The sequence below is a fragment of the Sphaeramia orbicularis genome, chromosome 3, assembly GCF_902148855.1.
Source record: "Sphaeramia orbicularis chromosome 3, fSphaOr1.1, whole genome shotgun sequence".
In the NCBI taxonomy this organism is placed as follows: domain Eukaryota; kingdom Metazoa; phylum Chordata; class Actinopteri; order Kurtiformes; family Apogonidae; genus Sphaeramia; species Sphaeramia orbicularis.
Genome location: NC_043959.1, coordinates 14,491,168 through 14,507,931, shown reverse-complemented (window position 1 = coordinate 14,507,931; position 16,764 = coordinate 14,491,168). Strand labels below are relative to the sequence as shown.

The window sequence follows — 16,764 nt, the reverse complement described above, 5'->3', positions numbered from 1 at the left end:
TATTATGCTTTGTATCTTTCATCATTTTCTTAAACTTGTATGTTCAAATGCTTTTTCCCTTTTGACATCTTGTTTGTTCAAATTTTTGTACGGTATACTCAAATGTTTTCAATAAAGTTGGGAAAAAAAATAACTTAATGTCTATGTCGACATAACGAGATATACCTAGAAAAACATTTTAAACACTTAATTATGTTTATGTTACATCACGTAACTTACAGCCATGAAATTTAAGTAAAACTGTAGTCATATTCGGTTTTGAAGTTTATCCGTTTCCACTTCATCGAATCTACTGCTGCCCTGAGCATGCCAGCCCTGGAAGTCCGTCAATGGGCGTGACTCAACCTGTAGGGGGAACCGGGGGAGGGATTAACCCTGGTTGAATGGGCGTCAGTGGTACAGGGTGGGTTCTGCAGTGAGCACCCTCTCATATCATCTGCCCATCACTAGAACCAGTCCACAGTGGAACTGAGTGGAAGCAGTGCAGTGACACCTGTGTGCTTCTGAAGCCTGGTTCAGATCAGGCACAAGGACATGAAACTACAGCTGTGGACTTTGTGCAGGAAGATGGAAGTGTTGGTGGTGTTTGTGATCCTCATCCACGGTAAGACAAACATAAACAGCCCTCCTCTGTGTCATCTGCTGGAACAGGTCTGTACTGTTACTGCACTCTGAGGGGTTTGGGACATTTTACTCAAATATATCAAATGTTTCACAGACTATGTTTCTGAGAGGAAAAAAGACCAACTGTGGATAATTTGAAGGCAGATAAAGGAACAAGAAAAGAGTTAATTTCATTGTTAATATGAAGAAAATAACTGTAGAGTGAAACCACTGGTCACTGATTGAGTGACTGATCTACTGTTTATGAACAAAGTCCAGACAATGAATTTATACTAACAATCACATTTATGTTATCAGGGTACAATTTGTCAAAAAACAGGGGAGGATATGTTTATATTTTTTGTTGGAGGAGGGGCGGGGAGTGGGGGGGGGGCAGTAATATATGATAAGTGGGGGTGCGGTTCATCACTAACGTCACTAATGCTGGCGTGAAACCAAAGTGAAACTTGATGATTCATGGGGTTAGGAAGTTAAGCTTAAAAAAGTTAAGCTTTTTCTGCTTAAAAAGTTCAGTTTGTTACATATACACTTTGTAATCAGTTGATAAGTTATTTTATTAAGTTGGTCTAAATGAAAAATAAGGAAAACAGCCTTAGTAACATCAATTTTGAACAGACATTTCTGCCTTAATTTAACATAGAAGTATATTAAGTTAGGACAGCTTCAAAATCTTATAAACTTCCTCTAAAAGCTGAGTACAAAGCTGACGAGCCTGAAGATGTTTTTATGAGGGGCCGTATGGGACATAATTCAGAATTAGCTTTCACACGTGCACACGGGTGTGAATGCATTTCATATGTGTATGTGTGCGTTTTCATATGTGTGTGTGAGTGCATTTCATATGCATGTGTGAATGGTTATTCTGAATAATGTCCCACATGGCCCCTCATATGTTTTACTGACAGACCGCACCTGCCAGAAGAAATGGAGGGAAGCACAGAAAGAAAAGGAAGAAACATGATTTTACACAGAACTTCACTAAACGTTAAGGCTGGATAAGCAGAATTTAACTTTGTTTTATTCACAACAGCTAATAACTATCAACACAAATGACAAAACATTTTTTACACCACACTAAAGTCTTTTCCTCAGCTAGAGGTGGTAACATTTAAGCTAGTAACGTAAGACTTTTAGCTAATTGACGTAGCAATTCCACCATAACATTAGTCTGTTAGATTTTGTTTTACGGAAGCGGAATGGTGTTATGGTTATTAACTGGCCCTGAATTTCTGCAACAGTAGTTTCAATTATGCAAGGACTAGATAATACATTTTTACTCCTTTCTAATTTAAAATTGTAGTATATATATTGGCATGTTTGCCGCATTGCATTGTGGGTATTGGGTATAGTGTTGAAAAAATGTTACTTTCTGTGCAGGGGTTCAGCAGGGTTGTGGTGTTAGTGGTAATTTGGAGTTAATGTGTGCATGCTAATGTTTATTGGCCTTTTTGTGTTTATTTTAGTATTTTTATAGAACTGCACCATGAGTCAGAGCCACAGGCCAAACAATGCCTTTCCTGTTTATCAACACTTGTAGTTATTCCTTAGGTATATAATCAGTATAACTAAATGGAGTGGTTATGATACAATTCAAACTAAGTTAGTTTGACTTAATTTAGCTTACAGAGTACAAAGCAAATCAAGTTGTTAGTACTGAAGTAGTAGTTTGTCTAACTAGAGAAGTCTTGTGGCATATACACAAATATGGCCAAATTGAAATAACTTAAAAAGATTAATGGAAATTGTTACATCAATTTTTTACATTGAGCCAGCATATCATTTTTTAGAGTGTACTTTCAACGTCCAACTCTCTGGTTCTATTCCTCTGTTAAACAGTGGATCTTAAATGAAATTTTCACAACTTCTAACCTGTATCCACTGGACACACAAATGCTGGGCCACATAAATTTGTCCCATTTACCCCCCCTTTACAGTGCCCCAGTGCATGGGGACGTTCATGAATTCTGAGACTGTGACAGTTGAGTTCAGGTGAACGTTAGTGTCAGTATTGGAGGATATAGGAGGAAGAAAACTGACACAACCTGATGGGATTTACATTAGTTAGTTGTCCCCCCCCCAAGGATGAAATTCATTCAGCAGAAGTAGGGATGTGGCAACCAGACGGGGGTGGGGGTGGGGTTGATCCCAACAAATCACACCCTGTATGTTATGACAGGACGAATTTGACAAAAGTTCAGGTTGAAAATCCCAGCCTTATTTATGTGAGTGTGGAACAGATAAGGATGATCAACAACAATCAGAAGGAGGAAACTGAGGAGGACTCACCTGGGTTCTTCTGGTCCCATTTACAGATGAACACACTGTTTCTGTGTCTGTCCTCAGTTTCCCAGCATGCATTGGCTGTAGTGGTGCAGGCGTATGAGGGGATGGAGTCGGTCCTGCTGCCCTACCGGTATTCTGGCATGTTACCGGAGGTTCCTTCAGTGGTTTGGAGACGCTCTGATCTCAACCAAACAGTCATCCACCTGCTTAAAGACGAAAGTGACGATGTGAAAGAGGAATACCGTTACAGTGAGCGCACGTCAATGAAGACCAACGCTCTGGAATCTGGAGACTTCAGCCTCACTGTGAAGAAACCACAACTGTCTGACAGCAGCAGCTACACCTGCAACCTCCAATGGGAAACCGAGTGGAAGGAGACTAAAGAACGGAGACTGACACAAGTACAGCTGCAGGTCAAAGGTCAGACACAAACCACACCCACTGCAGTAGACACAGGTCAGAGGTCAGATATAAACCACACCCACTGCAGTAGACACAGGTCAGATATAAACCACACCCACTGCAGTAGACACAGGTCAGATATAAACCACACCCACTGCAGTAGACACAGGTCAGAGGTCAGACACAAACCACACCCACTGCAGTAGACACAGGTCAGAGGTCAGATATAAACCACACCCACTACAGTAGACACAGGTCAGATATAAACCACACCCACTACAGTAGACACAGGTCAGAGGTCACACGTACATGTGTCTTTGTATTCAGCTCATTTCAGTTCTGTTTTCTTCACAACACAACCTTCATCAAACATGTACCACTTCACCCTGACTGTTTATGCACAGAAGCTACTGACTGGATTATTCCATTTTGTCACTGGTTCAGGATGAAGGGTTCAACTGAACTTTTGGTCAATCTGTTGCTGAAAACACACCTTGGATTGTTATTGTTCCTCTCCATTTAATGTGAATAGTGTGTGTTGTTGAAGTTCTAGAGGGCTTTATTGTATGTTCTAATCATTGTGGTCTGTTTCCTGTCAGATGACGAGGAGGAGGTGGAGGTCCAGCAGGGGGCGGAGTCTATCCAGCTGCCTTGTAAAGCCTCAGCCGATCTGCCTGAAGACACCACAGTGGAGTGGACTCACTTTGATCCAGAACTGGTGGTGGTCCATGTGTACCAGAATAAAGCTGATGATCTTCAAACACAGGACAGGTTTTACCGTGACCGCACAGAGATGAATAAAGACATGAGTCTGACTCTGAAAAACCCCACAGAAATAGACAGAGGTGTGTATATCTGCACCGTCTACAGGGAAGGAGACGTCCTGAGGTCTAAAGTCCTGCTCCAGGTGGTCCAAGGTCAGTGCTGGGATAGACCACATGAAACAGCTCCAGTCTGAAAACACACACCTTCTTCTGCAGCTCACACTTCTGGGTCTAAAACATTAAATATGGAGATCCATGTCCTGATGCCATTTCATGCTAATGTAGAAAAGACACTTTTCAATACTCTTACTGTCAATACTACTTATCACTACTCAGTACTACAGTCAGTACTCCACCTTATCAACTCTGGCTCTTTCATATGATCAGCTGTCAAACAGGTACACAGAATAATACACATCTTTCTTTTCAACTTCATATAAAGCAGGTTTTAGGGTACCTGATAATGTCTTTAAAGATTTGTTAGGATTTGATTGATACGTCATCATACGATCATGTCTTAGCTGGAGTTTATGTTGGTGTTTTTTGACGTCCACAGGTGGTTTTCCAACCTGGGCCACAGCTCTCCTGGTTGTCTTTGCTGTTCTTGTATTTGGACTTGTATTTATTTTTCACGGGTATTTTCTGCCAGGTATGTCACATCTGTTCCTATATTACCCATTGTGCTGTTCTTTATCATGTTTTTCTTTGTCTCATGTGATCATAGAAGCAGTCTGTCACTCATACATATAGAAACCTACATACCAAGTTTGTGATTGTAATGTGTGTCTGTGTAGTCGCTGCTGAGGAGGTCAACAGTCAGGAGTCACAGTGGACTGATCAGACAAATGCTTCAGAGAATGTGTATAATTTTACAGTACACAGACAAAACAACAGTCAAACTGGTGTCTTAAGTCTTTTTCATACCTAATGGTAGACTTGGTTCCATTGGGGACTCAGTTCAGTTGGCGGCTCAGTTCGATTGGGGAATCGGTTTGTGGGAATAGGTTTTTTCGGGGATTATGTTTGATCGGGGACTCAGTTTGATTTGACAGGGGTTCCAACATTCAAGTTCAGTTGACATGTTCACACGTCCCCAAATGAACCAGATTATCAGAGGAAAACAAACTGGTCTATTCAAAGCAAACAAACACCTCTGATGTGAGAGCCCCTTAAACTGCTTCACTACCTTTTTAAATGACATTGATAAAAAATTAAGTTCTAATCATTTATCCATCAACAGCAATTGGACCACAATATTTAAGGTACACAACAAACTTACAGATGATACAGTCATAAGACACAGACCATGTGCTCACCTTTCACATCAACACCACATGAAGCAGATTTATTTCTTCCACAATAGTAGAGGAGGCATTAAAACACCTGAACCTTTGTGTCTAAACCAGGGGTGTCACACGCATTCAGCCCAATTTGATCTGAATCAGGCTGCACCAGTAAAATAATAGCATAATAACACTGTAAATAATATCAACTCTAGGTTTTTGTCTTTGTTTTAGTGTGAAAAATGTAAAATTGCATAATGAAAATGTGAATAACCTGAACAACCCTGTACAACCACAAAAGTAAGTATACAATTTCAACAATACTATGTCTCATCTTATCATTTACACATGTGCATTACAACTTACAGATCACAGTGGATTTACAAACACACAAGACATTTAGGAACAGGTGGAATATTGCCATCTGTAAGTTATAATGTTATTACACTGTTTCCAATAAAAATTAGAATAAAATATTTTTTCATGTGAAATGTGATTTATCTTGATAGTATGTAATCATTGTACTGGGTCAAAAGTGATTAAATGGGAATAAAAAGAGGAACATGTCCCAAAACTGAATTGTTCCAACTTCATTGACAACAGTGTATTTGTACTGGTCCGACCCACTTGAGATCAAATTGGACTGTATGTATCCCCTGAACTAAAATGAGTTTGACACATTTGATGTTCACAAATTCATCCCATGGTTTGGATTGGACCCTTTGACGGGCCAAACCCCCCCGTCTAAACAGACAAATATGAATATCCCAATTGGATGTAAGTAGACAGGTGGTTTGTCTTTCCTCAGACAGATAACTTGTCCTTGTTGTGAACCTGCTCTTTGCCAGCACTAGGAGAATGTATTTGAGCTGGAACATTTGTCATGGAACATTTGTCTGAACCAGTGCAGCTGCAGCCTTTTGTTTGCACTCTGGAGCTCTTCAATGTGCTTTCAGTACCTGCATATTAGACACACACAGTTTTGGGTGTTCATTTAATGAGCTGCCATGCTTCTAAGACAATGCTGTCCACAATATTTTTGGTTCATAATGAGATTATGTTGGAATAAAGCACACTACAGCAGGCCAGCCAATGAGGTGTCTACTTTTTATTTGTTTGTTCTCAGTCCAACTGGTGGAGGTGGATTCAGGGGAGGAGTCTGTCCTGCTGCCATGTAAAACTATAGCTCACCTGACAAAGAACTCCAGACATATTAGCGTTATGTGGAAGAACTTAGACAACAAAAAGCTCATTATTAAGTACGGCTCTGGCCAACCTGATGAACAGAACCGGATGTACAGAAACAGAACAGAGATGAAGAAACACTGGCTGAGAACTGGAGACTTCAGTTTAACCCTGAAACACCCGAGGGCTTCGGATGCCACCGATTACTTATGCATCGTCTACAACAAAAACAAGGTCCTGAAGGAGAAACAAGCGGTGCTGAAGGTCAAAGGTCAGTGCTGTAGACAGAAGATGAGAAAACTAAAAGCGCCTGGATTATCAGACAGAAATGTCCAGTGTAGTTGAACTGAGAATACGAGTTAACAGTTTAATAAGCAGTCAGTTCTGCTGATGATTCAACACAGATTGAACAAAAATTACTTAGAACTGTGTCCATGGCAGATGTTTTCCTCTACTGTTGTCTGATGGTATGGTTGTTGTTCTCAGTCCAACAGGTGGAGGTGGATTCAGGGGAGGAGTCTGTCCTGCTGCCCTGGAAAATCACATTTCATATAGAGGACGTCAGTCAGGTCACAGTGAAGTGGACAGATGAGGATGACAAGAAGGTTCATGTGTATGAGGACGGCTCTGACAGAACTAATGAACAAGACGATAAATACAGAAACAGAACAGAGATGAAAGAAGACCCACTGAGAACTGGAGACCTCAGTCTGACCCTGAAACACCCCACAGACTGGGACAATGACACCTATACCTGCACCGTCTACAAAAGAGACAAGCAGATCCTGAGGAGGAAACAAGTGCGTCTGGAGGTCAAAGGTCAGTACTGTAGACACAGGTCATTCCTAGTTCTAGAATACTGAGCCCTTCTTAGAGTCACCATCCTAGACGTGGGTCAGTCCTCTAGATACAGGTCAGTGCGCTCAAGGGAAACCAAAAACACTGCAGCATTCATTAGTATTTAAATGCCATAAATTTCTCTTTCAAAACTCTGAAAAAAGTACTTATTTTTTCCTGACATTCCAAAGTAAAATAGAATTTGTCAAATATTTTACATCAAGTCTCACATTAACACTATGTAGATCAGGATGATAGCATCAACTTATGGGTTTGTTTCTACAGTGCTTTGACACAACAACAGAAATATTCCTTCATTTTCCAAACTGTTGAATCCTCTGGAGGGTTGCAGAGATGCCAGGGCCAGGGTCAGGATGCCTGACTACCAACAAGGAAATGCATGGTTTACTCTGAATATTTGTCTAGGTCATCACTAACATGTAGAGACTGACAACCATTCACTCTTACATTCTTATGATTTAGACTCACCAATTAACCCATAAAAATGCATGTGTGTGGATGGTGGGAGGAAGCCAGAGTACCTGGTCTGAGAAAGGCCACCACCAGCAGGTTTATGCTTTTATAAAGTCTGATATAAGACTGTGTGCCATGAAAAATGAGGTGGAATTCCAACTCAATACCTTTTAGTGACTGTTTTCAAAAATAATGTTTCCTCTCATGTTGTTCATTAAATTATGTTTAAAGTGTCGTTAAAAACTGATGCGTTAAAGGTGAAGTTTGTGATATTTACTCCCACCTAGTGGTGAACTTCTAGACTAAGAGAACCAACTGAATTCTGCTCACCCTCTCTTAGGGGGACACAAAAAACCTCCAAGTCCTTCAGAAGTGTCAGTCTTTCTTTTCATTCCTTCTGGTCTTTTCTGTTCAGATTGTTGAAACCACTTCTTCAACACGTTTGTATAAACTGGAATTCATGGAATGCCACACTTGTATTAATTCTCGTTTTACTTTGTGGTTTGTTGGTTAAAGTTTCCTTGTGCGACATTGTCTTTACTGATGTTTAATATCCTGAGAGTTACTTTCAGATCAAACTGGATCATAAAAAAGGAGTGTGGTTATTGGCTGAACCCTCATTGAGTCACTCCTATTATTTATTATTTCCCCAAAATCCACAAACATCTTAGGAAACCACCTGTGAATACAGCATGGAGCAAATCCAATCAATTATCTAGATTTAACCACATATAAAGATGAAACTGGAGTTCTTCACACATCTGTTGAAAAGACATTTTAGTAAGTAAGTAAGTAAGTAAGTAAATTTTATTTATAGAGCACTTTTCACAGACAGAGTCACAAAGTGCTTTATCGATTCAAATCAGAATCAAATCAAGTTTACAGAGACCCAACAGAATCCTTCAGGAGCAAACACTTGTGATTGGTGACAGTGGCGAGGAAAAACTTCCCTTTAACGGGCAGAAACCTCTAGCAGACCCAGACTCCTGAAGGATGGTTGTCTGCCTTGACCAGTTGGGGTTAAAGAGAGAGAGAGAGAGTAAAGGAGGAGAAAAGAGAGAGCGATAGAGATATAGAGAGACTGGGGGGGGGGGGGGGGGGGGGGGGATGACACATGGAGTACGTTATGATGAATACATAGAGTGTAATCAGTCTGTGGTGGCCCTGGGTCAGGTAGGAGACTAAAAAGCCTTTTTGAACAGGAGGGTTTTGAGGTGTTTCTTAAAGCTCTCTACAGAGTCCATGGACCGTAGGTGTAGAGGCAGGTCATTCCATAGACGTGGTGCCACAGCTTTAAAAGACCTGTCACCGAGTGTGCTAAAACAGGTGCGTGGAACCATCAGCAGGTGCTGTCCTGAAGACCTCAAGCTACGAGTCGAGCTGTAGGGCTGGATCAGGGAAGCAATGTATGCAGGGGCCTGGCCATGTAGAGCCCGGAAAGTTAGCACCAGAATTTTGAAATGAAGACGATATAGAACAGGGAGCCATTGGAGGGATTTAAGGATGGGAGTGATGTGGGTTCTCCTGTTTGTGCGGGTCAGGAGCCTGGCAGCAGAGTTCTGGACAAACTGTAGACGGGCCAGCTCCTTCTTGTTTAAGCATGTAAACAGGCTGTTGCAGTAGTCTAAGCGAGAAGACACAAAAGCGTGAACGATCATCTCGAGCTCATTTGTGGACACCATAGATAGTAGCAGTCATCCCAAACATATGACAGATAACATACCAGCAGAGCAGTTTCTGAGACTGAAATGGAACTGCTCTGATCCTGATGACATTCGTAAACATACAAAAAACTTCAGACACACACATAAGTACTTGGTTCTGCTGCTGATTGGATCATCATTTAGAAGTGTATCCATGGCAGATGTTTTCCTCTACTGTTGTCTGATGGTATGGTTGTTGTTCTCAGTCCAACAGGTGGAGGTGGATTCAGGGGAGGAGTCTGTCCTGCTGCCCTGGAAAACCACATTTCATATAGAGGACGTCAGTCAGGTCAGAGTGGAGTGGATGGCCTATGGTGCCAGGAAGGTCCATGTGTATGAGGACGGCTCTGACAGAACTAATGAACAAGACGATAAATACAGAAACAGAACAGAGATGAAAGAAGACCCACTGAGAACTGGAGACCTCAGTCTGACCCTGAAACACCCCACAGGCTGGGACAGTTACACCTACACCTGCACCGTCTACAAAAGAGACAAGCAGATCCTGAGGAGGAAACAAGTGCGTCTGAAGGTCAAAGGTCAGTACTGTAGACACAGGTCATTCCTAGTTCTAGAATACTGAGCCCTTCTTTCCCCCTTCCCTGTCTAACCTGCACAATCACAAACAGCACAATGTGGAGTTACTCATGGTGCAGATTTTAATTATATATATTTTAGTATTTTTCATCAGGCTGGATAATCCATCCATCCATCCATGTCCCTGTCCAGCTTCTCCATTGGCATGTTCTTAATTACACTGTTGTGACAAAGTGTTTGTTCTAGACAGACTGTCTAGTACAGAGGTCTAATAATAGAAAAACCCCAGGTTCAGATCCAGCAGACCATTCCTCCCAGTCACACTCCTCCTGGTCTCATTGTCATTGCCCATGTGAATGTTGAAGTTTCTCAGTAGAACAGTGGAGTCCCTGAGGGGAGCGCCTTCCAGCACACAACCAACAGACTCCAAGAAGGCAGGGTACACATGGGACAGACAACAGTCACAACCTGTTCCCTGAACTGAAGCTCAGCCCTCTCATTCAATGGGGTGAACTCCAACATAAAACCACTGAGCCAGAGTTCTACCAGAGGGCAGAGCAGGTGGGAGTAACCCCACACCTTCTGCACACCTCTAACCCTGAACAACTCCTGAATAAGGAAAAAAAAAAAAAAAAAAAAAAGAAGTCTCACCACCCTTGAGGAGATCGGTTCCAGAGCCCAAGTCTAGTCTGTACCTCTCAATCATCTGCCACAACTCTGCCTCCTTCCTCACGTGGGGCCTCATGTACAAAGACTTGTGTGGATTTCATACTGAAACCTGGTGTTTGCCCAAATCCAGAAAAGTCCGTACGCACAAAAAAAAAAAAAAAAAAAATCCAGATGAATAAAACTGTGCGTACGCCCGAGTCCAAGCACACTTCCTTTGTACATCCCAATCAGCGTGGAATTGACTGCATATGTTGGAGTACCAGAGTCCTCCCTCTCCACACCCACATTTAAATATACAAATTAGTATAAACAGGGTCTTCAGATGGGATTCCCCTCTCTGCATGATCAAATGACGTCAAAGTGGACATGAAGTGGGGGCCAAAACAAGCAGAAGGAGAAAAAAAAGGGACAAACTCACCCCGTTTGAGCAGAGAGTCACCGCTATTGTGAGTGACACTGCTCTCACTGGGGTGACTCGAATCATCCCCAAGGTAAACATATATTTAGTATTTGTGTAACTCACATATTAGTTCATTCTATTGGTCATGTAATGGACTGAGTACAAAGCCTGAACCCAAATGCAAGACCAGTAAACAGATAAAAAGTTGAGTGTTTATTAAACACAATCACAGGGGAAAAAAACAATACAGAATAGTTAACACGTCTGTGAAGGCGTTGGTATCTGGACTCGATGTCCGGGCTGTGAGCAGGGTCAGCGGGCGGTCAGCACAGCCGAGCCGGAGTAATCCCGACAGCAACCCGACTAGGGCAAAACAGAGGGATGTCAAAAAAACAGGCCAGGTCATACACGGGGGAGCAAAACAGAAGGCAACGGGACATGAGGGACAGGCTTACTCACGGTCAAAATCCAGGCGAGGGTCAAAACACACAGGTAATCATTGGAGGCTGAGGTAACCAGGGGAAAAGGCAGAATCGGAAGTCGGATGAACAAACCAGGTCACAAGCAGGCAGATAAGGAACAGGCAGAATCGGTGGTCGGTAGACAAAAGAGGTCACAACGGGCAGACAGACTGACAGGATCCAAAAACGCTGGTGAATAAGCACACAAGTGTAGCAAAGAAACAAGGGAAGACACAGGGTTTAAATACACAAGAGGGAGGGAAGACAATTAGACACAGGTGGAACACATCAGGGTGGAGACAGGTAATCAGGAGCAGGTGAAACAATCAAGGAAGGGAAGTAAAGGCAACAGACATGACACATGAGGGAAAACTTAACAAAATAAAACAGGAAATGACAGACAACATAAAAGACAGACAAGACAGACAAAAATCCAGACACTGTCTGGGAGCCGACATGACAGGTCATACAATAGTCTGATCACAGCCAAACAAGATAAAGGTTTATGTGTAATCATGCCACGACATCAAAGAGGAAATCAAAGACTTTGACTCATTTTTAATCACTCCATTTATTTATTTATTTATATTTATTTGAATGAATGAATGAATGAATGAATGAAATCTTTATTTTGAACATATCAACAGTGAAATCAAAACAAAAATTAGCCAACAATATACAAGTACTATACATAAATGATTGATAAGCAACAAACAACAAAATGAATAAATAAATAATAATAGTTATAGTAAATAAATAAATAAAATAATAATAATAATAATAATAATAATAATAATAATAATAATAATAATGATAATAATAACAAATGAAGTGAAATTATACATACTCCAAAAAGAGTAGGAAGAAGTAAAAACTTATGTACTCCTACCCCCAATTTCTATTCCTTATGATCACTATATAGCAATTATTATTTATTTCCCAAAAGACACTTAGACAGAAGATGGTGAGACGCAGTCTCAGCCTGTCACAGACCGTAGGATTTCTCTGGTCCAACAGCCAGCTGCTGATGCCCCTCCTCGGCTGTGTCCACACCTGTGTCCACCCGAGTCACAAGAGGACATCGTGAGGGCAATCGGCGGCATCAGTGAGTGCCAGGATCGACTTATAAATGTTCCCACAGACATTAATATTACATTAAATGTATTTATCAACAAGTGAATTGTGTGTCCTTGTCTCTTCGTGTGGCTGAAATCACATCCTATTCGGATGGCAGGATTGGCAGTGATGGGTCCAGGGTCCAGTTCTGGTGGTGGTGGTGGTGGGGGGGGGCTGCTCTGGCAGTAGGATGATGTGCCAGTGTGTTCATTGTTCATCTGTGTATCTCTGCTGTGCACATCAATCAGAGGAATTACTTTTGTAGCTTACTGGCCGATAGGCCGTAAGCTATTGTCATCATGCAGTGGGGAGATGACCAAAACATAATGTCCACATGCTGATCAGGATCTTCTTCTGGATCCGGGAACTTACGGAAAATTTAACATGGGCTCTTATGGGGAAAACATTTTAATCTTCTTCTTCTCCCAAACTCCAGTTCTGATTGACTTTAAACTTGGTATACAGCTTCTTTATGATGATGTCAACACAAGGTATTGAAATTATTGGATCCGGATCTGATTCTGGATTTGGTGCCACTTTGAAAAATTTTCCCATTATAAGAGATAGGAAGTGGATTGATCCAATAAATCAGTAAGTATCAATGATATCAAGTTGGAATTTGATTTTTTTACAGATCTGATTGGAATATGAGCAAAACATGGACTATCTCTGTAATATAATAAATACACAGAACTGGGTGAGAATAAATGGCATCTGGATACATTTCCCAAAGCTTTTAATTTGACCCATAAGCTACAGGGCCATTTGTCCTATTTTTCACATTATTAAGAGTTTCCCAGTATCACCTCGAAGTGTCGCCAATGGTTCAAAAGCACTAGAAATGTGCGTACGGCAGCTATGAAGTTGGCGTGGAGGACTGCATATTTCCACGGTCATGTCCTTCTTTGTACATTTGAACGTGAGCGTGGAAAAGGGCGTACGCCACATTTTTGTGCATACGCAACCTTTGTACATGAGGCCCCAGGACAGTAGCATTCTGTGTCCCTGGTGCCAATTTAGACAACCATGGAGTTCTGAGTGTAGTCATCTTATTAGCCTTCTCTGCTGTTCCTGGTCAAATTACTTAAACTGAGTAATTATTCAATCTTTTCCTTTTAAAGAGGCTGATTTTCCTCCACATTGAAGATTTGATGATAAAAAACTGTCCTGTGTTGATGTCATGTTTCCTCCCAGTTCAAGAGGTGGAGGTGGAGGAGGGGGCAAAGTCGGCCCTGCTGCCCTTCAGCATAACCCCTGACCTGCCTCAGGACGCCACAGTGGAGTGGAGGTACTATACTAATGTCTATGAATACATGTATGTCCATGTGTCTGAGAAGACGTCAGCTCAACTTGGTCAACAGTACTATAGATACGAAAACAGAACAAAGATGAATGAAGACCCATGGACAACTGGAGACTTAAGTCTGACCCTGAATGACCTCCAACAGGACGACTCTGGAAGATATAAATGTAAAGTCATCAGAGATGGAGTCACCCTGAGAGGGAAAACAGTGGAGCTGAAGGTCAGAGGTCAGCGTTCAGATGCAGGTCAGAGGTCATGTGGGTCTCTGTCTTCTGTCTCCTCTACAGACAGATCTCAGATCACATATCAGTTTCCTCTAATAAGATCGGATGCAGAAGCTGAAGAACGTGTTTGATTGATCTGTTGTGTATGTGTTTCTATTTATCAAGTCAAACTCCTAAACGGAGGCTTGATCTTATTCTTCTTGAATATATGAAACAGGTAAATACAATAGAAATCGACACACTTCAAACCACTCAAACTATGCTTTTAGACTCTTCATTATTGTATTTCTAGTGTTTGTTGTTCTCTGATGACAAATTTTTCACAGCAGTAGTCTGTCCTCCAAACCAAAGAAAATCCAAACAATCAAATCAAAACCACTGCAGCAAAATCCAACAAATGAACAGTGTCAAAGAGGATGGATTTTCCAACAGGATGATGATCTGAAACCTATCTGTAAATCCACCATGGACGACCTCAGAGACTGCAGCTGAAGGTTTTGAAACAGACCTCACAGTCCCAGACTTGAACATCATTGAACATCTGTGGGTAGATCTGTCATGGGGGGGATTTAATGTTATCAAAGCTTCAGCTGTATGTAGTTCTAGTCGGTTTCCATTTAGTTTTCTCCTTTTTTGTTTAATGGTTTGACCAAACCTCTATATATGCTCCCACTGTGTCTCATTTTGTTGGGTCAGTTTTGTCAGTTTGTGTGGTGCATCAGTTCTTGTTCTCAGCCTGAGTTGCTATTATTTTTGTGTACAGTTCTGTTATGTTGACCTCTTTTACATACTTAATTATTAAAACTATCATTTGTAATCATTTTTTGCATAATTTTGGGTGAATAAAAACTCACACCTGTCTCCTGGTCGTCTTACTGCTCGGTCCCTAACAAAGATAAAAGAGAACAGTGAAGCATCAGTCCAGTCCTACAGAGACAGCACATCTAATCCAAACATACAAAAGCAGCACATACAATAGAATCGCACAGAATACATCAGCACAGAATCACAGACAGATGTAAACAGACATTACATATGGAAAAACAGCATCTATGATCATGACACAAATAACACACAGACACAGGTTAGTGTGTACAGGTGTAGTTGTCTGCAAACCATGTTTTTAATTTGGCTGTAAAAGTGCAGTATGTATGTGTATCTTTACTGTGGGTGGGAAGTGAGGTCCAGTTTTGTGTCGCTTTAACATAAAATGAGAACTGACCTAATGTGCTTTTCCTGAATGGAACTGATAAGTCACCCCGTGTGGTGCTTCTGCTGATCGGACTAGTGTTATTACGTTGGTTTATGAATGAATTTCATGCTGTGACCCTCAATAAAGGGGTCTGACTAATAACAGAGTGTGGAATTTTTACACGTCACAGTTGTGTCTTTTAATGCTGACAGTTTTTCCCCATATCCTATAGAGCCCAAAGTTTTTCACTCAACTATATTTCATACTGTAGGTGTATAAATCAGTTTTGACCTGGAGTAGATTGTGGTCAATCTGTACAAAATGAAGAATACACGTTAACTTGATCTGTTGTTGTTGCCTCTACATCTTCGGCATCTCAGGTTATCTGAAGATCCCAGTTCAAGTCCAACACATACTTGTTTTTGTGTTCTAATGTGTACAGAGATACTATAACATGGAGATCCTGTAGGTCTTCTTTCCAGCCCTTCTAATATGAGATCTAACCCTTATTGTCCAGTCTCCAAAAATCAACTCTTTTAATAAACTAAGTCAACTTTCTGGTCCCGCCATATGAAGATGTGTCCAGCAGATGGCACCACTGTTTCTGCCTGTGAACTTCTGGATCCAGAGGGTCACACAGCTCCATTTCCAGTTCTTGCTCAGAAGTAATCCATCCCTTTCAGATCTGCTTCTCACAGAACAGAATAACGGTTGCAGTTGAGTCTGAGCATCCACAGAGTGGTGTTTACTGCAGATCAGCCACTGTTTCTGAAGTGAGGAACTGACCAAACTGGAGATCTGCTTCAAATATGAAACCAGTGATACATTAGTGGAGCTGATATGAGCATGCCACCACTCCTGTTCACACTGACTTTATCCAAAACCAGCCACAGTTTGAACAGGTGATCATTTAAAAGACTTCAGCACAAACTGATTAAATAAACAAGTTCTGGTTTTATTTCCTACATTTGGGTGCTTTCAGTTATTATTTGGGGTTCTTTTTGGTTTGTTTTTTATAGAAACAAAACACAACATTTGAAGACAGCACTCATCTAACTCACCAAATCGTCCTGAAAGTTGTTCACTTTTCATTTTAATTTAGAAGAACCATTTGTCCATCGTAAATCAGAATAATTGCTAAAATAATTTTAGTATTTTAGGTATTTATTTATTTAGTTACAAGACAGCGCGTATTGGCATTAGTTACAAAGAACAAGATGGGTGCAGCAGATTTAGCAGAGGAGCTAATTCCCATCTGTTGTCCTGGACAAACAATCAACATAATAAAACATCACATGGTTCCAGAG

At 41.2% G+C, this 16,764-nt stretch overlaps 1 protein-coding gene across 2 annotated transcripts; it reads left to right on the top strand.

Moving 5' to 3' along the window:
- The first annotated feature begins 411 nt into the window (after window positions 1-411).
- On the top strand, window positions 412-16,177 carry LOC115417123 (uncharacterized). Of its 2 annotated transcripts, XM_030131118.1 has the most exons (8): window positions 412-604; window positions 2,968-3,327; window positions 3,909-4,226; window positions 4,630-4,722; window positions 6,483-6,812; window positions 7,028-7,360; window positions 9,762-10,094; window positions 13,933-16,175. In XM_030131118.1, exons 1-8 carry the CDS (start codon window positions 535-537, stop codon window positions 14,394-14,396), a joined length of 2,301 nt encoding a protein of 766 aa, XP_029986978.1. In that variant the 5' UTR covers window positions 412-534; the 3' UTR covers window positions 14,397-16,175. The 2 variants fall into 2 exon arrangements, with proteins under 2 accessions (XP_029986978.1, XP_029986979.1); XM_030131119.1 differs by lacking the exon at window positions 9,762-10,094 and having other exon boundaries at window positions 13,933-16,177.
- Window positions 16,178-16,764: the final 587 nt, after the last annotated feature.